Here is a 23,765-nt window from a genome sequence, read left to right on the forward strand (position 1 = left end):
TGCTGATGTCTGTCCTGTGCATTTTCCTTTTTTTAAAAAAATTTTTTGTAGAGACGGGTCTTGCCATTGCCCAGGCTGGTGTTGAACTCCTGGCCTCGGGTGATGCTCCCACCTAGGCCTCCATAACTGCTGGGGTTACAGGTGTGAGCCACGTCTTCCAGTTTAACACCCAGTCTTCACAACTCCCCCTGCCCCTGCCCCTCCTGGGGGCTCAGCAGTATTCTGTCAAACTGATGCTTCATTTTGCTTGGTCTAAGTTTTATCTATTCCAAATAAGATTACAAGTAATATTTGCTTTGCAGAGCTTTTCAGGCATTTTGGATTATTTCCTTTGGTTCATGCAGTGATTTGCAAAGTGTGGTCCCCAGACTAGCGGCACCCACATCACCTGGGAACCCTGTAACAAATGCAGGTTCTCAGGCCCCACCTGCTTCAGAAGCTCTGGGGGTGGGGCTTGGTGATCTGGGTTTTAACAGGCCGTAGGGTGGTGAGACCCTCCAGGCTGCCGTAGCCAGTCATCACAAGCTTAGTGACTTAAACAGCATGAACTTACTCTTACGGCACTATAGGTCAGATGTCAGCCAACATGGGTCTCGCCAGGCTAAAATCAAGGTGTCACCAGGGCGTCCTTCCTTTGTAGAGCCCTGGGGGGATCTGTCCTGGTTCCGTCAGGTTGATGGCAGAATTCACCCCCTGGTGGTTGTGGGACTGCGGCCTGTTTCCTTGCTGGCTGTCAGCTGAAGGCCCTTCTCAGCTTCCAGAGGCTGCAGCTTTCCCTCCTCTGGCTTTCGCCTTCCACTTGCAGGGCTTATGGGAGTGGGTGGGTCTACCTGGGAAATCTAGGATAACAGCCCCACCCCAGGGTCTGTCCTCTTAATCCCATCTACAAAGTCCCTTTTGCCAGTAAGGTAACCTGTTCACAGGTGCCAGAGATTAGAGCCTGGACGTCTTGGGACTGTTATTCTGCCTACCGCAGCTGAAGAACCAAAAGTGATTAATCAGTCAAGAAGACAAGATGTTTATGGCTCTTAATACATGTTGCCAAATTCCTGTCCTGACCTGTCAGGTACACGGTAGTAATAGCTTTACCACAGCTCCACCAGCACTGGGCTTTGTGATTTTTCTTCCCCCAGTGATTGCTAGTTAACAGCTGAAAATTTGTCCCTAGCATTTTGGTTTTGCATTTCTTGGATTACTAGTAGGTTGAACATTTTTCCATGTCTTTGTTTACTGTTTTGGATAATTTTGAAGATGAGAGAACTACTAATACCTTCTGCCTACCCCACCCCCATCCCTGGAGTTGGGTGCTGTGGGGAAGCTAAAGACGCTTCAGTGGGGCCCACGTCCTCAGGCAGCTTCCGTCTTGTGGAGGGGAGAGCAGCAGTACCCCCAGAGCATGGAAATGGCCTCATGCTGACAGGCGGACGTGGGGGCCAGAGGCTGATCTGCAGACCTGTTCATCTCTGGGTGACTCAGAGCATCAGCCCGGCCCCTGGGCAAGGAGTTCCAAGCTAGCCCCGCACTACGCTTCTGGCGTGGGGTGCGGGGGCAGCCTATCAGAGTGGCGGGTGACCAAGGCCGCCCTGGTCAGCTGGCCCCCCGGGGGTGGTGCCTGGCAGGCCCTTCCCAGCAGGTGCCGGGCTTTACTCTGGCCTTGGCTTTGCAGGTGGCCTGCTACAGCTGCACGTCCGGGCAGTGGTCGTCTGTCTGCCCGCTCCCAGCTGGGCACGGCGAGCCCGGCATTGCTGTGCTGGACAACAGGATCTACGTGCTGGGCGGCCGCTCTCACAACCGCGGCAGCCGCACAGGCTACGTGCACATCTACGACGTGGAAAAGGACTGTTGGGAAGAGGGGCCTCAGCTGGACAACTCCATCTCCGGCCTGGCAGCCTGCGTGCTCACCCTTCCCCGCTCCCTGCTGCTCGAGCCCCCCCGCGGGACCCCCGACCGCAGCCAGGCCGACCCAGACTTCGCCTCCGAGGTGATGAGTGTGTCTGACTGGGAGGAGTTTGACAACTCCAGCGAGGACTAGGCTCCCAGTTTCTGGTGTCAGAGGGAAGGGTGGTGGGGCTGCCAGGGCCGTGAAGCCCACGTAGCCTAGGCCGGAGCACTTTACTTCGGGCTGGCTGGCCCCTTCCCCCTTTCTTCACACCAGCCCCTCGGCTAGCCTGCCTTGGGTGCCTGCAGGGCCCGGGCAGATTGTGGCTGTGGATTGCGTTACAGCGGGAGGTGCTCCTGAAAGGCTGTGGTCCCTGCAGGAGTTGATCAGGCCCCACCCTGCCTAGTGAGCCCGAAGAGGGCTCACAGGTCACCGGCTGGCTCAGCCTTCTCCTCTCCCTCCCTGGATCTGGTGCCTGCAGGGCTGAGGAGGTCCCTTCCCCAAAGGGACCTGGGAACTGGCAGCCCTGGCTAGGGGGCCTGAGGCAGGTCACACCCCTCTTTCTGAATGGGGTGGGGCTGGGTGAGCAGCTGGGGCTTGAGAGGTTGAGAGCTCCCCTGGGGCAGAGAGGGAGCAGAGATACGTAAACTTGCCTGGAACCGGTTCTAGTGATAAAAAGACCCCCTACTGCTGGGTTTTTCTGACCCCATGTTCTTGATAAATGAAATAAAGCATCTTATAAAAGGTGTTCATTGTTTTCCTGTGGCCACAGCCTCAGTTGCTTTCTACACAGCAGGTCCCCAGGAAGTGCAGGTTTCTGGGGTCACAGCTGCCATGGAGGACAGGCTGTGGTGTGGGAGGCAAGGCCAGGGCTGAATGGTACCCGAGAGGCCACAACCCTGCCCGGGAGCAAAGAACAGTAAACTCCCCAAGTCATCAGGAGACCTGGAAGCCACCAAGTCTGGTGACAGGGGGTCATCCAGCCTGCTTGAGCACCTGCTCAGGTGTGGAACTCTTCGCCTAACCAGGGCAGCTATTGCATTTCAGTCCAGCTCCAGTTAGAAATTTCTCAGCCCCAAGTAAAGCGCCAGCCTGAGGACCAGGGACTGGGAGCCTTGGCATCCAGTGGGGGAGACGGTGTCCGGGGAGGGGCGTGATGAGACACAGGCCTGCAGGGAGGGGTGGCCCTGCCGCCTGTGCCCTCTGACCTGCATTTCCTATAGGCTCATCAGGTGACCCTTAGGCACCTGTCTCAAGGCCCACGCTGGCACAGCAGATGGGACCCTAGCCTGTCCACCTTTATCGGTGCTTTTCCCACATTCTTGGGGCCACCAGACATAGCCTGCGCCCCACACGGATGGGCAGGGGGTCCACACCAACCTCACCACACGGCCAGGCCGCACAAAGCTTCCTTCCACCTGAACACCTGCCCCTCCTGTCTGCCGCGGGGGCTGCACCTGTGGATTCCCCCCGTGGGCCTCCTGCAGGGAGCCACCCCACAGACAGGGCTGGGACTTCCTGAGGCCCCATCCTCCCCAGGCGACTGGGTGGGGTGTGGGGACCACCCAGTCTTTTCATTGGCACCCTGTCATGGAAGCGAGGAGGGCGGGGGCAGCTGTGCTCCTTGATGGGGGGACAGGATGGGGAGGGCAGGCCATCATCGCTCTGGGCTTTCCCATCTGGATACTCCAGGGACTTGAGAGGTGAGGTCCTCGGAGTTGTGTTCCTCTCAACCATGCGTGTGTGTGACCTTCCTCACTGTCCTGGGTACCCCTGAGGAAATGTGACATCACCTCAGGCAGCAGGCCCATTGTCAACCTTCGGTGAGTCAGTTCCAGTGGGGCAGCATGGCCACACCCCCCAGTGTCAGCTCCCCTGCGAGAACACGGGCTCAGAGTAGGGGTCTCACTCTGGGTCTCAGGCCCAGCACTTCCTGTGTCTCTGCCGTAAGTTCCTGCAGACCCTAAAGGTTTCTGGAAGGGAGGAGCACCAGAAATGCCCCAGCACTCTCTCCAGTATGTCCCGAGCTTGCTGGCACTGTCTCCCCGCCCAGGCCACCAAGCACAGCCACAGGCTTGCTGGAGCCCTCTGGTCTGCAGGGGGCAGGAAGGGCCCACTGAGGTCTTGCACAGCCCGGGGAGGGGCCGGGGAGCTGGGCACAGCCTCGGCCCCAGCCCGGCTTGCGTGGCCACACCACCTCATGCCCCTGAGCTGAGGCACCCCAGCCAGGCGCTCCACCGTGGCTGGCTCTCAGCCCTGCTGTCATGCAACATCCTCCTCACCCTTCGAGGTCCACCTCCCTCAGGCAGCCATCCCGACCAGAACTAGTGGCAGGGCTTAGTTCCTGCCGTTTGCCTCCTGGGGTCAGTCGTCAGGGGGCCTGTGAACCCACCCTTCATCCTGCGTGCGCCTGGCACCACGTGCATGACCCTTCTATTCCCTGGTGCTTCTCAGTCTCCCACTAGGGGTGTGGCGGCGGCTGGGACAGACGAGGGCCCACCTATGACACCCGACATTGCCATCCACCTTGAGGGATGGGACGTGTGCACAGGGCCATGGGTCTGAGTGATATGTGGCTGGCGATGGTCCTGTTCCTGAGGGCAGTGGGGGCAGCCAGGTGTGAGGTTGGAAAGGCCTGGCACACAGACAGGGGTGGGTAGAGATCCGAGACATTTCGGAGGTCCTAGGGGTGGGTGTGGTGGGCCATCATCCAGGTGGGGCCCTTCCTGTAGGGGTGTCGTGGGGGAGTTCTAGGGGAAGGGGAAAGAAGGTGCTGGAGTTTGAGCAGCCTGTTCATGCACTTGGGCCAGCTGAGATGAGTGTCCTTCCCTCCAGCCCAGGGGTCAGTGCTTCTAAAGCCAGGAGCTGGGCTGGGACAGACACTCTGCCACAGGGACCTCTGCTGGCCTCTGTTGGTGACAGCCATTGGGAGCCTCTGTGGGAGGGGCCTCCGGCACTGAGAGGGCACTGCTGAGGTCAGGGCTGTGCCTGGGCTGAGCTGCCCAGAAGTGGTTGGCCTGTTTACTTGTCCCCAAGAAGTGTTTGCATTCATGACCACACTGGTTCAACTTTCCTTCCAGCCCACCCCACCTCCCTCCTGCACCAGCATGGCACAAGCTCCCATCCTGTTCCTCCCCATCCCACCCTTCGCCCTGCCAGCCTGGTGATACCCATGGCCTTGGGGGCCTTTCAGTGGCTCCTGTCCCAAGCCTCCTCCTCCAGCCCGCCCTTCATGGCTGTTGGCCTGCCACATCCCAAGAGATTCTGCCTGCCCACACTCAGCGAGCATCTGTCCGGCTGCTTGCTGCCTTCGACCCAAAGAAGACAGGTGCCTCTCCCTGCTCAGGCCCTCTGCCAGCTCTTAAGTCCCCAAAGGACAGTCATCCTTGCTGAGATCTGGCTGCACACAGGGGGTGTTTGTGCTTCTGCCCAACCTTGCTGCTTGGGCCTGAGGTTGGGTCTGCACCCCACCACGAGGGCCCCGTACTTTGCTGCTTCCCAGCCTCAGTTCCCGCTTGCTCCTGGGCTCCCTAGGCCCTGGCACTTTCCGTGTGGCACCTCCTCTTCCCTCTGCTCTGTGCTGTCACCCACCCTGCCTGATGCAGGGGTTCCCATTCTCCAGCCCTGACTTCACCTTCTGGACCTTTCCCTCTGGAGATTCCACAGCCACCTTGAGTAGAATCCATGTCCCAGGCTCCCAGCCCCCTCACCCCTTGGCGAGGACTGCAGGGTTTCAGTCCCAGAGACCCTCCCTCTGCCTTTACCTCCCCGTTCTGTCAGAGTCCACAGCTGGGCCATTCTGCCTCCACGGCATCTCTCCCAGACGTGCCCATGGGGACCCCCTTGCCCGCGCCCCTGGTCCAGACCGAGTCTACCCGCAGGCCTCAAGCGTCCTGCCCGGTCCGCGCCTTGTGCGCCTCGAGCGCGCTGAGCGCGGGAGGAGCCGAGGGCGCACTCCAGCGCCACAAGGGCTTCAGCTCTGGGGGCTGCAGAGATGGCTTTCGGCCTCGACCCGGGCCGTCTGAGGGCCACCCGGAGGCTCCCTGGCGGGTTCCGAGGTGCTGGAGCCGAGAGCGCTCGGGCGGCGCGTCCGTGTCTCCCACCCCCGCTGCCCGCCCGGCCTGGCCGCGCAGTGAGCGCACAGGGGCAGCTTCTCCGGGGGGTGTCTGGGGAGGAGAGGGAAAGGCGCGGGAAAGGGGGATTCCTCAGCCAGGCCCGGCGGCCCTCCCTCCCCCCGCGCTCGGCGGGCCGCCTCCAAGTTGGCCCCCAAGTTTGCGAGCGGCGCGTGGGGGCGGGGGCTGCGCGGAGGGGCGGTGGCGCGGCGGGAGGGTGGGGTCTGGCGCGCGGGGCGGGCGCTGCCGCCTGGCCGGCCGCGGCTGGCCCGGGATCAGGGAGCCGATGTGGAATTTCCTGCCCGGCCCGGCGCCCCTCCTGCCGCCCCCCGCCCGGCCTCGCACTCCGCTTCCGGCCGTTCTCGCTGCGGCCGCACCCGCGCCCGCGCCCGCCCCGCGCCTGCCCCGCGCCGCATGGAGGGCGCAGGGCCCCGGGGGGCCGGGCCGGCGCGGCGCCGGGGAGCCGGGGGGCCGCCGCCACCGCTGCTGCCGCCGCTGCTGCTGTTGCTCTGGCTGCTGCCCGGCCCCGCGGCGCCCCAGGAGCTGAACCCGCGCGGCCGCAACGTGTGCCGCGCGCCTGGGTAGGAGCCCGGCCTGGCGGGGGAGGGGGCCGAGAGGGACGCCCTGGGGAGGGGACGCTGGCGCTCGGCGTCGGTGGGGGGCTCCCGGGACCTCCCTGTGCCGAGCGTGCGGGCCCCTTCGGACGCCCTCGCCGACGCCGGCTCCGTTCCACGCCGAGTTTGGGCCCCGGGCCACGGCAGTGCATCCGAGGATACCCTGGACCACAAGTCACCTGAGAGGAGAACAGAGTGACGTGGGCGCCCAGAGGGGTGACACACGGTGTCCGAGGTTTCAGGAAAGACTCGGAAAAAGACTCAGCCTTGGGCTGAGTTGTGAAGGCCTTAGGGAGAAGCCAGGGAAGGGCATTTCAAGCAGAAGGAACCGCATGTGCGAAGGCCCAGGCACCAGTGCGACTCGAGCCTGGAGTGGAGTGAGGGGGGTCTAAGGGAGAGGAGCGGCGCTCCCGGGAAGTGGGAGCAGGAGAGGGCTCGGGGCAGGCGAGACTCGGAAAGACAGATTCGCGTCTTAGAAAGAGCGGGCGCGGTGGGAGGGGGTGGTGACGAAGGTGAGCTCCGCGGAGCCGGCGCTCAGAGTGGACCAGACGGAAGCCCGAGTCGAAAAGACAATGACAGGCGCAGGGAACTGGAGGATGTGGGAACCCCGGCGACTCCCAGGTGGGGATCCTGGGAGCATGAAGGGGCCGCATAGAGGTGGGGCCCCACAAGGAGCCGGCTGGGGAAGCCAGTGTGGGACAGGCAGGGGACAGGCCCTGCCGGAGGTCGGCGGGCCTGGGAGCTTGTGCGAAGGGCGAAGTGCCGAGGACAAGACGCCAGGAGTGGGAACAGGGGTCGGGGGACCTGGTCGGCTGGTCAGAGGCCGCGGCGAGGTCAAGGGCATCTCGACTCGTGGGGGCGCCGTGGCCTGCGTTGGGGGGCGCCGCACGGGCGGGCAGCTGGAGAGGCGGCCGCGGGCCCCGGGCTGGGTCCGGTCGGGGCGCCCTGGGCCTCAGGGCCGCGGGAGGCCGAGTCCAGGGTCTCGGCGGTCGGCGCAGACAAGGGGCTGTAAGGGGGCCGCGCGCGGTTTCCGAAATCGGGTCCGAGGCGCGCAGACCCCTCCCCGCTGCGAGCCCCGCCTCCGGGGCGGGGGCCGGCCTGGCCCGCCATCTGCTTCGCATCGACGCCGCCGCGGCCGCCTCGGGCCTCCCGGGCCCAGGAATGCAGCGGCGGCGGCGGGCGGGGCCGGGCCGAGAGGGGAGTGCGCGATCGCCCCGGGGCTGGCTGCTCGGCCCACCCTCCGCCCCCAACAGGGCCAGGGCCAGGGCCAGGGATGGGGGTCCCACGGCAGGCTCCAGCTGACGGGAAGCCGGAGACCTCCCCATGAGGGGCCTGTTCCCGTAACCAAAGAGCCCGGGTTTGCATTCACATCATGGTGCCACCCCGACCCAGCTGTGTGGACCTGGGCAAGTTGCTTGACCTCTCTGGGCCTGTATCCACCTCTATAAAATGGTGATCACACCCACTTCATGGGGTTAAGGGAGGATTACTGTGATCGCGTGTGGCCAGGGTTAACGAGAAGGACGGCCACTCCATGCACTGCGCACCTGGGATCCGGGCCACCTCTTTGTTACCCTCCCTCGCCTTGCAAGGCTTCCACCAGCCAGTCCCTTTCCTGGGGGGCAGGAGTCCCAGGGGAGAGGGGCATATTCAGCCACTAACATCCCATGCACCTACTGTGTGCCAGGCCTGTGCCTGTGCCCGACAGAGACCAACGCCTCTGTCCTGGTGGTGGAGGAGACATAGAGACCAGAAAAGCAAGTGCATCTAGACAGCTGGGGAGCTGGGGAGGAGGTGCTGAGTTGGAGGGTGCGGTTTCATTTCAGATGATCTGGGGAGACCCCCTGAGAAGGGGCTGGGTGAGCACAGGCCTGCGGGAGAGGGGGCGGGTGGGTGTCTGGGGCAAGGCTCCCAGTCCAGACGGCTTCGGAAGTAGAGCCCAGGAGGGCTGTCAGTGAGGGTGGGCTGCCTCTGCTCGGAGGACTTTTTCTCTGAGGGCCATGGGAACCCCAGGGGGCTTTGCACAGGGGGGTGGGATGGCACCGCGGGGCAGGGGGGGCAGAAGCTAGGGCCAGTTACGAAGTCAGGAGAAGCCAGGGAGATGGCAGGTGGCTCTCCCTTCCACGTGGCAAGGGAGAAGTGGCCCCACCTCAGATGTAGTTTGGGAGACAGAGCCGACGTATGTCTCCTTGGGTCTGTTGTGGGCTGGAAAGAGGAGTTAGAGATGCCTCTCGGGGTCTCAGCTTCCCAGCCTGGAAGGACAGAGGTTACCTGAGATGCAGAAGACTTGGGGTGCGGAGAAGGTCGGGAGTTCAGTTCAGCCTGAGACACCCCCGAGGCCTCCCAGTGGTGACATCTTGTCCAATGGGCAGTTGGATTTGCCAGTCTGGCGCTGAGGGCCCCCAAGTCATTGTCAGTGTCCTGATGGGACCCAGTGAACTTCCTGAGGGGGCTGGTGTGGACAGAGGAGGCATCTGAGACAGGGACAGAAACCAGGAGGGGTAACGGGGGGAACAGGAGAGCCGGGCAGGTGTGGGGTCCCACGTGCTGTGGCAGGCAGAGAAGTCTCCCTGGCTGGCTTTGGGGGAGAACGGTGACAGGCACAAGAAGCAGACTTTAAGATGGGCGCAGTCGCTGTGCATTTGAATCACAGAACTGTATGATCCGTGGAGCAGCAGCCCGCAGCACGTCATGCATGCTGAGCGGAGGTGCTCTGCGGAGTGGCCTGGCTCGCGGGGTCTCGCTAACTTGCAGAGCCAGCGTGGGAACTGCCCCTGCTGTGGGCCATTGCTCCCCACCCACCTTCGTGCGATCTCCAAGCGTGGCCTTGCCACACTAGCCTTGTCTGCCAGCACTTCCAAGAAGGAAGGCCTCTTGTTCTCGGTGAACCCACATGGGCTCTGTCCTGCCAGTGGGTGTCAGCTCTGCTGGGGTGAGGCCTGGCACCCACTGTGCTGAGATGACCAGATAGACTCGGGCTCCCTGGAAACTGCTCCCAGAATTTCCGGGTTCAGCACGGGCTGGAGGGCAGACTGACTTAAACCAAAGCCAAGGCTAAGCTCTTAGTGTGCGCAAACACTTCACACATCTTGTCTCTCTTAATCCAGCCAAACCCACGGGCCCCCTTGTATAGCTAAGGAGCCTGAGGCTCAGAGAACTTAAGCTCCATGCCCGAAGTCCCAGGCAGCAAACCCAGCTGAGTATGCCCTTAAGACCAGGCTGCTAGTTACAGAGTCATGCGGCCAGGCCATCCAGGGCAGAAGGGGGTCAGTGCCTCCGGGACAATCCCATCTGGCAAGGCTGCCTGCAGGGGGGACACCAGCAGAGGCTGTCCATCCAGAGGCCAGGGTTCAGAACCAGGCACAGGGGGGAGGGCGATGAGCTAGCAGACTTGGGTCTCCCTGCTAGTGGGTACCTTCAAGCCCCCAGGTCAGGGCTGGGTGGGTGGGGACAATGTGGGGGACAGGAAAAGCCAGGCCTGCCTTGTATTCCTGTCTCCAGTTTTATTAGCTGAAAATACACTGGACTTACTCCTCGAAGTTTGGGATTGTACGATCCTGTTCAGGTACCATCTGTGGCCTGAGGGAGAGCCAAGTCCTTTCGGTGAGGAGGGGCCTCCCTTAGGGCCTCGGTGCCCCATCCAGGGTGTGGCAGCCATGGCGAGCTGGGGAATGGCTGGGGAGTCTTCTGCAGCCCGGGCAGGAGTGTTCAGGGCATGGTGGGACAGCTGCAGCCTCTCCCTTCCCAGTCTGTCCCACCCTCCAGCGTCTCCAGGTCCCCCCAGGCTGCTCCCACCGCCGCAGCCTTCTTTTAGATTCAGATCCTTCTGATGCACACTCCTTTTCTCTAAAGTGTGAATGGCTGCTACGTGCCTTTAGGATTGAGGCGAAGTTCTTTTGAGTCTGATGGGACTCTACGATCCTACAGCCTCAGTGGCTGTTCCTTCTCAGCCTCCTCTGGCCCCCAAGTGTGGGCTCACCCCAGCTCAGCCCCTGAGCACCCCTCCAGCCATCCTGTCTCCCCTCAGGCAGGGCCCCCAACCTTTGTGCCCACACCCCACATCCGCCCAGTGCTACAGTTACAAATTACCGTATGCTGAGGTGACATCCCATACTTTGTAAAGCTGAATAAAATGAAACAAGAGTCAACCAATCAGCGTAATAGAGGCCCTAGTATCCCCTTCCTCCACCCAAGTCCTGCCCTGGTGCTCTGGAGCCTCACAGCGACTTTCCTTTTGCACGTGGAGGACTCCGCATGTGCCTGCTCCTTCCTGCCTCCCTCCGAAGCCCCCTCTGCCAAGTGGTCACCTCTGTGTACAACCCATCCCCCACAGAGGATGCCCCTCTGCCCTCCTGCTTGGCCCCAACTGGGCATGCAGGTGTGTCCGTCTGGCCCAGCCAGTCCTGGTGCTGTCCCAGTCATATCACATCAGGATCCCTGACACCCATCTGGCCGGGCCCCCCTTCCCAGGGAACCCCTAGACACCCACATTTGAGCAGGTCCTGGAGGCCCAGGGTCCTCTCCCCAGCTCACTGCAGCCCCTCCTGGGACACACGGCCTCTTCTCAGGCCTAGTGGCTGTGGGAGAGGAGTTAGGCAGGACACGGAGGGTGAAGGCATCGGCTCCCCAGGGCTGGAGTTTGTGTCTTCCCTGCTCACTGGGAGTCTCCGCACCTACAACAGTGGCTGGCAGGGCCTCGGTAACCCCCTCGCTAGGGGAGGACCGCGACCGGGGAGGCGGGGAGGCTGCCGCGGAACCCTGGGGCGGATGGGGCTGAGGGACAGGCGACAGGCTCAGTGGTCCTCCCTCTGCTCCAGCTCCCAGGTGCCCACGTGCTGCGCCGGCTGGAGGCAGCAGGGGGACGAGTGTGGGATCGGTGAGTGGGGCACCCCGGGGACCTGGCCAGGGGGCAGAGGCGGGGCTAGGATGTGCGGCAGCTGGGGCCCGTCTCGTCCACAGCGGTGTGCGAAGGCAACTCAACGTGCTCAGAGAACGAGGTGTGCGTGCGGCCGGGCGAGTGTCGCTGCCGCCACGGCTACTTCGGTGCCAACTGCGACACCAGTGAGCTCGGGGTGGGGCGGGGCCTGAGCAGGGAGGCGGGGTGCGGGGTCGGATACGGCTTGGGGGCGGGTCCCCAAGCGGGGGCGGGAGCCGGGGACCCAGGGCAGGTTCCTTGAATAGGCCCGGGCACCCACTCAAGCACCGGGGCCATCCACCCTCTCTGCTCGTCTCTGCAGAGTGCCCGCGCCAGTTCTGGGGCCCCGACTGCAAGGAGCTGTGTAGCTGCCACCCACACGGGCAATGCGAGGACGTGACGGGCCAGTGTACTTGTCATGCGCGGCGCTGGGGCGCGCGTTGCGAGCACGCGTGCCAGTGCCAGCACGGCGCGTGCCACCCTCGGAGCGGCGCGTGCCGCTGTGAGCCGGGCTGGTGGGGCGCGCAGTGCGCCAGTGCATGCTACTGCAGCGCAACGTCGCGCTGCGACCCACAGACCGGAGCCTGCTTGTGCCACGCAGGCTGGTGGGGCCGCAGCTGCAACAATCAGTGCGCCTGCAACTCGTCGCCCTGTGAGCAGCAGAGCGGCCGCTGCCAGTGCCGCGAGCGGACGTTCGGCGCACGCTGCGATCGCTACTGCCAGTGCTTCCGCGGCCGCTGCCACCCGCTGGACGGCACGTGCGCCTGCGAGCCGGGTTACCGTGGCAAGTACTGTCGCGAGCCGTGCCCCGCCGGCTTCTACGGCTTGGGCTGTCGCCGCCGGTAAGCGCGGGCCCCGGCCGCGGAGGGAGGAGGGAAAGGCGGGCCGCGAATGGGGCGGAGGTGGGGCCGGTCCCCGCCCCCCCTAGCCTCGACCCCTTCCCCAGGTGCGGCCAGTGTAAGGGCCAGCAACCGTGCACGGTGGCCGAGGGCCGCTGCCTGACGTGTGAGCCCGGCTGGAACGGAACCAAGTGCGACCAGCCGTGCGCCACGGGCTTCTACGGCGAGGGCTGCAGCCACCGTTGCCCGCCGTGCCGCGACGGGCACGCCTGCAACCATGTCACCGGCAAGTGCACGCGCTGCAACGCGGGCTGGATCGGCGACCGGTGAGCAGCCGTGCCTGCATCGGCCCAGACACGCAGCCCCCGGCCTGCCTCCCGCACGAAAGCCCTCTGCACCCTTTGGGTCCGTTTGCCTCTATTTCTGCTGACGCCCCTCCCCTCGTTCCAAGGTGCGAGACCAAGTGCAGCAACGGAACCTACGGCGAGGACTGCGCCTTCGTGTGTGCAGACTGTGGTAGCGGCCACTGCGACTTCCAGTCGGGGCGCTGCCTGTGCAGCCCCGGCGTCCACGGGCCCCAGTGAGCGCCCCGGGACCAGAGGGGGTTGGCGGCGAGATATCCCAACACAGGGGGCTCCAGCCAGACCCCAGGGGCTGAGGAGGTGGGGCCCAGGCGGGCCTCACCACCCTGGGCGGGGCTGTCACCCCAGCCAAGGAGTGACAACAGGCTCTTTGGGGCAGTTTCCTGCCCCGGTGTGGAGCCGATGCGCGCAGCCTGTGGTCGGTGGGCTTCTGAGGTGACCCCGAGGTGGTGTAGAGGGAGCAAGGACTCCCACTTATAGTCAAAGGTCTGGTCCGGTGGCCCCTCTTCCTACCCGCACGAGAGTCAACCCTAGAAACGACGCTGCGGCCGTAACCGCGGTCCCATCCCCCACCAACAGCCTCGCAGGGGGTGCCCACGTTGATCTCCAAAACACTGGCCACCCAGCGCGCGCCCACGGGTCGGGGTGGGCCGCGGTGGGCCGCGGTGGGCCGCGGTCCTTAGAGAACGGGGCTAGGGAGCCCAGCTCCGGGACCAGGACCGGGACCGCGCGGGCTGGTCGCGGGAGCCGGGCGGGAGCAGAGGGCGTCCCCAAGGGGCTGCGGTCCGCCTGACCCCGAGCCCCCACAGCTGCAACGTGACGTGCCCGCCCGGGCTCCACGGCGTGGACTGCGCCCAGGCCTGCAGCTGCCACGAGGACTCGTGCGACCCGGTCACCGGCGCCTGCCGCCTGGGTGAGTGATGGGGGGCGGCGCGTCTGGGAATGCGGGGGTGCGGACACCCGCGCTGATCCGGTGCCCCCCACAGAGACCAACCAGCGCAAAGGCGTGATGGGCGCGGGCGCGCTGCTCGCCCTGCTCCTCGGCCTGCTGCTCTCACTGCTCGGCTGCTGCTGCGCGTGCCGCGGCCAGGACCCCGCGCGCCGGTGAGGCCCGACGCCGCCCCCTCCTTCCGCGGCGCCGCCCCCGCTCGCGGGCGCCGCCCTGCCCCCCGCCCCGGCCCTGGCCCCGCCCCGCCCCGCCCCTGGCCCCGCCCCTCCGTTTGACTCCCCCCCGAGATAGGGCCGCCCGGCCCCGCCCCTCCGTTTGACTCCCCTCCCAGATAGGGCCGCCCGGCCCCGCCCCTCGCTCAGGCCCCGCCCCCGCAGGGAGCTCTCGCTGCGGAGGAAGAAGGCGCCGCAGCGGCTGTGCGGGCGCTTCAGTCGCATCAGCATGAAGTTGCCCCGGATCCCGCTCCGCAGGCAGAAACTGCCCAAAGTCGTAGGTAAGGGTGATGACGCGGGGTCTTTGGGGGAAACACCCCCCGACGCACGAAGCGGCTGGGAAACGGGTGTGCAGGGGTCCAGGTCTTGGTGTGGCGTGGTGGCTCGCGTTTGTAGTCCCAGCGCTCGGGAGGCTGAGGCGGGAGGATGGCTCTAGCCCAGGAGTTTGAGACCATGCTGGGCAACATAGCAAGATCCTGTTTCTAAAATAGAAAGAAAAGGAAGCGGGGAGAGGGGGCATTCCCTGAGTGTTGGTGTAAGTTGGTGCGGGGAGGTGCGACTAGAGGAAAGGACAGGGGATGCTGCTGTGGGTGGGGCCAGGGAGGAAGGCAAGAGTCCTAGGTGTGCAGGCAAGTGTGGGGCGTGTGTGGGAAGCGTTGGGGCCTATGAATGACTGCATGGGAGGGTGGACATATGGGCCGGGCAGCCCCACCCCTAGTCTGTAGGAGCTGCAGGAGAATGGGTGGCCCGCCTCTCTCCTGCCTGCATCCCCAGCAGTTCCTGAGCCCAGGGCAAGCTGGTCCCTCAGTCACCCCGCCCTACCAAGCGGGGGATGCTGCTCTCCTCTCTGCTGACTCACACCTGGGGCAGACCCTCTCTCCCTCTGTTTTCCATTTATTTCTGATGATGGCGTGGAGGGGGCTCAGACTCTTGGGAGGTAAAGGACACAGCTGAGAAAACCCGTTGGCCCACCCAGCAGCAGGGCATCTGTGGACACAGGTGTGGGGGCTGGACCCCACATCCCAACTGTGGAATGGGGGCCAGGCCAGCCAGCTTCTGGGATCCCCACTGTGGGGGTCTGAATCTCTGGAGGCCAGGGCTGGGGGGTACAACCCACAAAGTTTCGCTTAGCCAAAGGGCAGCCTTCCCACTGCACATTTGGGCTGAAAAGTGTTCCAAGGTTCCCTGGGTCCCACAAAACAAGGTCTGAAGCATGCATGGCTTGGAGGCCTCGGAGCACGTTTCTCTCCAGCCCCATCTCCCACCTTTCCCAACACTTCAGCCCCACTTTTTCAGCTCCCTGGCTGCACAAGCATGCCTTGCGCCTTCACACACATTGTTCCCCCTTCTTCTTTACCGGGTTCACCTCCACCCATACTCCAGTCCTGGCCTGGTGCCACTCCACCTGTTGACTTGCCTGTCCCACCTGCAGTCTTAGGGTGGGGCTGGGCTTGATCACTCCCTTAACATTCGTGGCAGCAGGGCCCATGAGGGCACGGGCTAGGGCAAGGCATGGCCCCAGCACCTCTGCCTCCCTCCTTCCCCAGTGGCCCATCACGACCTGGATAACACGCTCAACTGTAGCTTCCTGGAGCCACCCTCAGGGCTGGAGCAGCCCTCACCATCCTGGTCCTCCCGGGCTTCCTTCTCCTCCTTTGACACCACTGATGAAGGCCCCGTGTACTGTGTACCCCATGAGGGTGAGTATGGCCCTGCTTGGGCATGGCTCCAGCCCAGGGACATGTTCCCACTTTAAAGATCTCTGTGCCCTGGGGCACGTGGGGAGGAAAGGCATGGCGACACTGCTACCCGCAGGTTGCTCAGTAGCTGAGGCTGCAGACCTGGGTTCTGTGTTGTTCAGCACTGGAGTAGGGTGTGGGGAGATGGGCTCTCCTGTCACTGGCCAAAGTCCGAGGTCACTTCTGGGAAATACCAGGGAGACAGAGGTTCTGGGCCTGAATGGAGGGTAGCAGAGGAGACAGGAGGAGGGGATCTGCAGGGCTTGGGATGCACTGTCACCTCAGCCTTGAGCCCAGAGGTAGTGGAAGGGACCCTGACCGCTGGGATGCTGGTCTCTCCTCCCTTGACCATCCCCCTGGATGACCTTGGGCAGGTGACTAACCTCTGAGCCTCAGAAGCCTTGCCTCTGAAGGGATCGTGGAATCCCCGCGGAGTTGCTGCAGCCTCAAATGTGATGATGTTGGCCCCTGAGGCTGGGGGCGTGGTGGGGAGAAGGAGTGCGGGCCAGGCCAAGGCTGGGCTTGGTCCCAGGAACGCGCCCGCACGCCCTGGGCTCTGAACTAAGCTTGTGGTCCGTGCTCTGGATGCACCGGGCACGTCTGGACGCCAGGGCGGCGCAGAGCCAGCGGGGTGGGGTAGGAGGGGAGGTGAAGGCTGCACCTGGAGGTTGGACCTGTTGGAGCTACTCCCAGAGGCCCTGACCGCCCGCTCCTCCCTCAGCAGAGGCAGCAGCGGAGAGCCAGGATCCGGAGGCCCCCACCGTCCCTGCCGAGGACCCAGCACCGTCCCCCGCGCCTCTGACCACAGCGGCGTCCGCCGAGGACGCGACGCCCCTCCCCGCGTCCTCAGACAGCGAGCGGTCGGCGTCCAGCGTGGAGGGGCCCGGCGGGGCTCTGTACGCGCGGGTAGCCCGGCGCGAGGCCCGGCCGGCCCGGGCCCGGGGAGAGGCCGGGGGCCTGTCGCTGTCGCCATCGCCGGAGCGCAGGAAGCCGCCGCCGCCCGACCCCGCCACCAAGCCCAAGGTGTCCTGGATCCACGGCAAGCACGGAGCCGCTGCCGCCGCCCGTGCGCCCTCGCCACCGCTCCCCGGCCCCGAGGCCGCGCCCAGCCCGAGCAAGAGGAAACGGACGCCCAGCGACACGTCGGCGCGGCCGGACGAGCCTGGCAGTCCGCGAACCCGCGACCCGACGCCGCGGCCCCCGGGGCTGGCCGAGGAGGCGACGGCCCTGGCCGCGCCCTCGCCGCCCCGGGCCCGAGCGCGGGGCCGCGGCCCCGGCCTCCCGGAGCCCACGGACGCCGGCGGTCCCCCGCGCAGCGCGCCCGAGGCCGCCTCCCTTCTGGCCGCGGAGCTGCGGGGCAAGACTCGCAGCCTGGGCCGCGCCGAGGGCCCGCGGGAGAAGCCGCCGCCGCCGCAGAAGGCCAAGCGCTCGGTGCCGCCCGCCTCGCCCGCCCGCGCGCCCCTGGCGTCCGAGGCCCCGGGGCCCGACAAGGCGGCGACCGGGTCGCCGGCGCCGGACACCCCCCGGAAGAAGACCCCCATCCAGAAGCCGCCGCGCAAGAAGAGCCGGGAGGCGGCGGGCGAGCCGGGCAGGGCGGGCGCGCCCACCCTGTAGCCCGCGGCGCCCCGGCTGCTCTCCCGGCTTCCCAGCGCCCCTCGCCCGGGCCTGCGCCTGGGCCGGCGGCGCTGCGTCGCCTTGGCTCAGGTCGCACAGTCGCCGCCTGGTCGGAGCCACGTGCTCCGGCGGCTGAGGGCCGACAGGCGCTTGGCCGGCGACTCCCTGGTCCCCATTGGCCGAGTCACGGAGCGCCCGACCAGCCCGCGTCTCATTGGCCAAGGACGAGGGGTTCCGCCCAGAGGCCGCCTCTTAGGGCCGCGCGTGCACTTGGTCGGGGCTGCGTCTCATTGGGGGGAGCCAGGCGCGCTTTTGCCCCGCTGCCTCTTGCTGGCCAGGGCCTGGCGCCGCTGGCCGGGGACGCCTGCCGTGGCTGCAGCCAGGAACCCGAGGCTCCTTCCACCGGCCCGGCCCCAGGGCATCTGGCTGACCCGAGCCCGGGGAGGAGGGCTGGTCTCTGCTCCTCGAGGGCTCGGTCCGTCCACCCCTTCCCTTCCCTGGCGCCCCAGCCCCAGCCCCAGCCCCTCAGCTGTCGAGCCGGTTTTGATGGCCTCCCTCTGCCCTCCATGCGTAGGGACCCCAGGGGCAGCTCAGGTGGCCTGAGGAGCTGTATTTATGGCCCCGGAGGGCTGCTCCGCCCCGCCCGGTGCCCCAGGGTGGGTTCCTCCCGGCGGGGGCTAGGCCAAAGCTTTCTTAATAAAGTGCCTTTTTCCCACCCTGCCATCCAATTACTTCCTGTCTGTGGGCTTTGGGCAAAGATCCCCCCCAAAGAAACTGCCCGTGACCTTGCCGGGCCTGCACTCACAACCCCCGGGACCTGGCTCCTAAGCGCAGCCTTGGAGCCCAGGTGTGAGGGTCCCACGACCATGCTGGAATAGGGCTGCATCCACCTGTCCTCGCTCACTTACCAAGTTTAGGCCCCTCCAGCCCCGCCCTGGCCTGCCCCAGCCTGGATGGGTCACTCAGGGGAAGGGTGGGTCAGCCCAGACCCAGCGGAAGCCCTTGGCTGGGAGGGGGGTGGGCGCTTGGCCTCTGATCTGTGCCTTCCACGCTGGCTCCTGCTGTTAACTTGGGGCTCAGAGCTGTTGAGGGGTGCTGGGCGGGTAGGGGCTGGGGCCAGGGGGCCAAAGGCACTGCCTCCAGCCCAGCCTGCTGCGGCACAAACAAGACGGTCTGCCGCTGCACAGAGCCCTGCTGTCTGCCTCAATGGGCTCCTTGTCCTCAGCCGGAAACTCCTCACCCGCCTTCCCTGCCACTGCAGGAGGTTGAAGGAGAGCGGGGAGCCTGCCTGGCCCAGAGCCCCTGCCCCCAAGTCAGCCCCTGCTGCCCGGCCTTCTGTGACCATTTGTCCCCCAGGGCCTTCGCCACGCCCAGCCCCCTTGGGCAGCCTCCTAAATGGCCTTCTTAAGCCACAGACCCTCACCTTTCCATGGCTCTGACATTCCCCCACTAAGTTCCAACAGCTCCACTGTCTGGGCTCCTCCCACCTCCTGCCTCTGCCCAGCAGGCTTCTTCCCGCTCTCCCATGTCTCCCGTCTCCTGACGCCCAGCTGCCAAGAGCCTCTGATCACCCGGCAGCCCACAGCCCAGCACTGTCATCTGACGCTGGCAGCGCAGGGATCTCATCCTGGCAACGCTCCCGCCCTCTAGCTGGATACCCCACTGAGGTCAACGCTGGTCACCCATACAAGGGCTCAGCTACCTGAGTGCAGATGGCCTCCGACCCCGGAGAGGCCAACCGGAACAGCTGGCAGGGACACAGTTCCTGCGCCAGGCCTGGTCGGGCAGCACGTGCAATGCAGGCTGCCTGTCTTGGGCCATGCTGCTTCCCAAGGGCCAGCTGGGCCCCCTCCCTGCAGCTGGCCAGCCCCCAATCCACTCGGGCACCACGCCATGCTGGCTGCTGGGGTTGAGAACACAGGCTCAAAGTCAGCCAGGAGGGGCAGATGCCCCGCTGGGCTGAGAGAGGGCAAGGCAGTGACTGGGTGGGGGGCAGCGGTGGGCGATGCAGTGGTTCAGACCTAGGCTGTGCCACCAACCCCTGGGACCATCAGTCCACCACACTGCTGCTTCCTGACTGTCCAACCCTTGGCTCTTCACCGAGCCTGGGCCAGCACAATTTGGGGACACCGGGGCTGTCAGTGACCAGGCCTTTCCTGCAGCCTCTCCTCCCCCTGCCCCGGGAGCCCCCCCAGGTGTTCGAGACCTGACCTGTGGGTGACACACAGAGCAGGGACCCCTCATTCCAGCAGCCAGCCCCTGCCACTTGTCCTACCCCCCTGGAGGGCCCAGGTGGCTACCCGGGAAGGGAGCTGCTGAGGCGACCACCCCCCGCCCCCAGCCTCCCACCACCCGCTCCTCCCCACCCCCTTGGGGCTCGCAGCAGTGCCAGCTCCCAGGGCAGGCGCCACAAAAGGGAACCGCGGCTGCTGGAACTTCCGTTGCCATGGGGACGGGGACCACAGGGCCCACATCTGGTAGCAATTGAGGAGGAAAAATTATGAGTCGTGGAAAACGCAAATATTTTTTGTATCACAGAGCACAAAAGAGCAGGAGGAATGTGTGGACCGGGCCCAGCCTGCTTCGAGCAGGACTCGGCCCACGTCACACACGCACGTTGCCAGGCCAGCAGACACTCACACGGCTGGACACACGGAAACACCAACACACACCCCCTCAAACTCAAACACACACACACACACACACACACGCCACCAGAACACCAGAGACACAGAGACAGATACACAATCTGCAACATATACCCACACATACAACTGCACCCAAAGGAGCACACTCACCTGCCAATACACACACACTCCCCCAGACACACACCGACAACATCCGCTCTCCAACACAAACATGCAACCCAGCATTCACAGAAACACCAAGACACACCGCAGCACGCAGACACCTACAGCCAACAGTCGTGTGCAGGACCAGCCCCTGCAGCGCACACACAAAACCCAGCAGACCGACGGAAATGGACAATGAGACTGCAGGCCACCCGTGTACCACCACACACAGAAACAGCGGCACAGACACACGCTGCAACACACACACTGTGGGCCACAAAGAAACCACACGAGACAGACGCAACCATGCAACACACACGCACTTCACCACGGTCAGAAATAGACACATTACGTACCAAACACACATATTCACCACGTGACACAGAGACACCATGACAGACACACTCCCCACAACACACACACATACACAGTCCACGACACACTGAAAAAAGACAAATATTCATCCTGCAAACACACAGCCTTCAGCAGAGACACGGAAGCATGAGACAAACGCATCGAGACACTCTTACCAAACACACCGCCCGCCACACACACGCACATGCCAGCACACACAGACACATGGCTTCAGACATGCACCCTGCATCCCACACCCAGAGACGCACCTCATCCTGCAAAGCGCGCACACGCACGGGGCCAGACACACAGGAACACGGTGACTTACACACAACCTACCACATACACAGGCTCCACCAGAGCCCACTGGGTCCTGAGACAGACGCTGCAAAACACAGACACACCCTCTGACACCCAGAAACACAGACAGACCACCTAGAAGCACACCCACCCCACAGGCAAGCAGAAACACAGTGAGAGACAGACACCCCGAACAGGGGCACACGGCTCCCCGGACCCTCCTAAGCACAGAGGCAGGTACTCACCCTAAAACACACACACTCCCCGAGAAATACAGGTACGAGCCAGACACCGCCCTGCAAACACACGCACAGACACACGACCAGACACACAGGCACACCGAGGCGGACTGACATCAAAATTCATCTGAGCTCCAGAAAGACAGTGATGGTGGAGACCTTGTCCCTTCCGCTGGGTTCTGAGAAACCGTCAGCCCCGAAGGCCCACGTTGCCCCTGCGTGCTCCCAGCCCCTCCCGCCCTCCTCCCCCGCACCTTTGCTTACCCGTCTCTGTAGGAACCCAGCCCCCGCCTTCCTTGGAGACCGTCCTCATTAGAGAACTTTCTTCCCATTGCAGCAGCCCAAATGAAATCATCTCCTGTGGTGGACACTCGTCCCCCGACCTGCCTTCCCATCCCTGCTCACTGCACACGAGCCCCCTGGGGGCCGCTGCCCAGCGGCGATCTGGGTGGGGGACCTTCGGCGACTGCCAGCCCTGGTCATGTGTTCCAGGTCCTCGTGTGCTGATTTTGATTCTTTCTGAGCACTTGTTTGACTTCTGGGGCCAGATTCTTTTGGTTTCATGATCTGACTGCTGGGTGATCTGGAGGTCTTCTCTGCCGAGTGAGAGACAACAATGTGTGGCTTGTCTTTTCCGTTTGTTTGACTATTTGTTTATTTTGAGTTTAACTAATTAAGAATTTGTACCCACTGGGAAGGTGGTTTGAAGATTGGCTAGCGGAATAGGTGACGGAGATGTGCTATCGTGACGGTTTTGTTTAGACAGGTTGGCTTTGCCCGCGGGGGAGGCCTCCACGCAGCGGCAGGTAAAGCCTCCCGAGAGGGCAGTGGTGCCCCAGGACTGGGGGTAGGAGAGGTCTGCGGAGAAGACAGAAAAGAGCTGAAGGACAGGTGAGTGGGTCTGCGGAGGTCAGGCCAACTCAGAGGAGGAGGAGGAGCGGGGAGAGCACGGGAAGTCCGGGGGTACAGCGGGCCGAGGGGGCGTGGGTGGTTCCACCTGGGACGAGCCCAGCTGTCGCATGGCCGGTGGCCGGGGATCATCCATCTTCGGGTGAGGTCATCGTAGGGTGAGCCCAGGTGCAGGGCTGAGGGCGTCTGTTAAGCTGGTCGGGTGCGCTCATGGGCCTCCCTGGGTTTGTAATGACCTTGGGCTGGACAACGGACCTCGAGGTACCCGTCGGTCAGGGGGTCCTAGGAACGCAGGACTGTGATTGGACGGTGACCCTAAGAAGCGCAGTGGGCAATGGAAGAGGCCGCTGTCCTGGCGTCCCCTTGGGACAGTGATCCCAAAGGTGCCTGCTGCATACATCCGCACGGGAGGTATTCCAGCGGCATTTTATTTCGTGGTCCGACATGCATTTTGAGAGGCGAGGTGTGTACATGGCCAGTCATGTGAGAGGCTCAACAGCGGAACATTCCCAGTCCTGCGTGGTGGGACTCCCCTGTGGATTTATTAATAGAACCGCCGTCAGGACTGCGTTGACAACGAGGTGTGCCCGGGAGGTGACAATGGAATCTTGGTGCCATCTAGTGGTTGGCTGTGGCAACACCTTGAAGAGCCCAAACGAGCCCCGAGGAACCCAGCCCCGTCCTCTCCGCGCTGGCCTACGGGGCTCGCCGAGGGCGTGTGGCCTCCCAGGCGCAGGTTACTCCCCAAAGTAGCGTAGCCAGGTAAGAAAACCTAGAAGGCTGAGGGACAGCATTTGCCTGACGTGGGGGCCGTGACCTGAGGCACCAGACGGGGGCCCCCGCTGAGGCCTAAGAGTTTAACTGAGGCGCGGGGGCCTGAACCTTATGTGGGCACCGCCCCTCCCCAAGCGCAGCGTGGAGCATTTGTGTCCTCTTTGGAAGCATCAGCTCAATCTCCTCTCAGGTCAGGCTAGGGACAGCTGGGTCCCATCGAGGTCTTCCCAGCACAGGTGTGTGTTACCCCCCAGGCCACCAGGTAACCATGCATTCATTGTGTCCCTCCAGAGATGATGTGATTGGCCAGAAAAAGGAAGGAGATTCTGATGACGTGGGTGGACCTAGAAGTCACGATGCTCAGTGGAAGAAGCCGGGCACAGAAGGACAAATACTGTATGGTTCCCTGTATGTGAGGTCCCTCGAATTCACGGAGACAGAAGGTGGCATTGTGGCTGCCGGGGGCTGGCGAGATGGGAGTTAGTGTTTCATGGAGACAGAGTTTTGGTTTAGGATGATGAAAAAATTCTAGAGATGGATGCTGGTGAATATACTTAATGCCACTGAACTGTACACTTAAAATGGTTAAAATGTTTACATTTTATGTGATGTCTATTTTACCACAATTTAAAAAAAATCAACTGGGAGCAGAGGCTCAGAGGCTGTTGAATCAGGCGCTGTATGGAACATGGTCAGCAAAGTGAAACAGCAAACTGTCGGCCACAGAAGACTGAATGGTTCCGTCCTTTCGGTGCATGAAGGCCGGGGCCGTAAGGGACCGTTGGGTTAAGGTGGTGGCAATCCACCGTGAGATGCCATTTGTTTTCGGTTTGAAGAACACGACAGATTGGGCTGTTAAACGGAGAAACGGTGGGAGCAATCTCCCTTCTCCTATCACATCTTGCATAACGATCTCAATCCTTGAAGTCCCTGTTTTAATTTATATTGGGCCATATTAACCATTTTAATGGCTTGGGAAGGTCCTCGGGGCCCCATTTGGCAAGGCCAACAGCAAGGGGCGAAGGCTGGGTTTTATTCCAATAACTGCACCCATGCCAACAATGGGAATCCAAGCGCAGAGAGAGCCAGAACCACTGGAACATCTGGCAGAGCTGCTGCACCGGTGGTCAGGGTTGGGTGGGCCTGCTCGCCTTCCGTCCTA

The 23,765-nt window shown here is 63.6% G+C and overlaps 2 protein-coding genes across 5 annotated transcripts in view; both read left to right on the forward strand.

Annotated features, from left to right (window-relative positions):
• KLHL22 (kelch like family member 22) overlaps nucleotides 1-2,612 on the forward strand; it is a 36,796-nt gene extending 34,184 nt beyond the window's left edge. For all 3 annotated transcript variants that reach the window (XM_069496707.1, XM_069496709.1, XM_069496706.1), the window contains one exon: nucleotides 1,667-2,612. In XM_069496707.1, coding sequence (XP_069352808.1) covers nucleotides 1,667-2,032 — 366 coding nt within the window. In that variant the 3' untranslated portion in view covers nucleotides 2,033-2,612. The remainder of the gene's footprint in view (nucleotides 1-1,666) is intronic.
• A 3,793-nt stretch (nucleotides 2,613-6,405) lies between these two features.
• Nucleotides 6,406-17,928, forward strand: SCARF2 (scavenger receptor class F member 2). Of its 2 annotated transcripts, none has more exons than XM_069496854.1 (11): nucleotides 6,406-6,572; nucleotides 11,423-11,481; nucleotides 11,565-11,666; nucleotides 11,843-12,362; nucleotides 12,467-12,685; nucleotides 12,811-12,939; nucleotides 13,531-13,634; nucleotides 13,708-13,825; nucleotides 14,033-14,163; nucleotides 15,430-15,582; nucleotides 16,346-17,928. In XM_069496854.1, the coding sequence occupies exons 1-11, from the start codon at nucleotides 6,406-6,408 to the stop codon at nucleotides 17,233-17,235; spliced, it is 2,592 nt and encodes an 863-aa protein (XP_069352955.1). In that variant the 3' UTR covers nucleotides 17,236-17,928. The 2 variants fall into 2 exon arrangements, with proteins under 2 accessions (XP_069352955.1, XP_069352954.1); XM_069496853.1 differs by having other exon boundaries at nucleotides 14,048-14,163.
• Nucleotides 17,929-23,765: the final 5,837 nt, after the last annotated feature.

The sequence above is a fragment of the Eulemur rufifrons genome, chromosome 21 (assembly GCF_041146395.1).
Source record: "Eulemur rufifrons isolate Redbay chromosome 21, OSU_ERuf_1, whole genome shotgun sequence".
NCBI classification, from domain to species: Eukaryota; Metazoa; Chordata; class Mammalia; order Primates; family Lemuridae; genus Eulemur; species Eulemur rufifrons.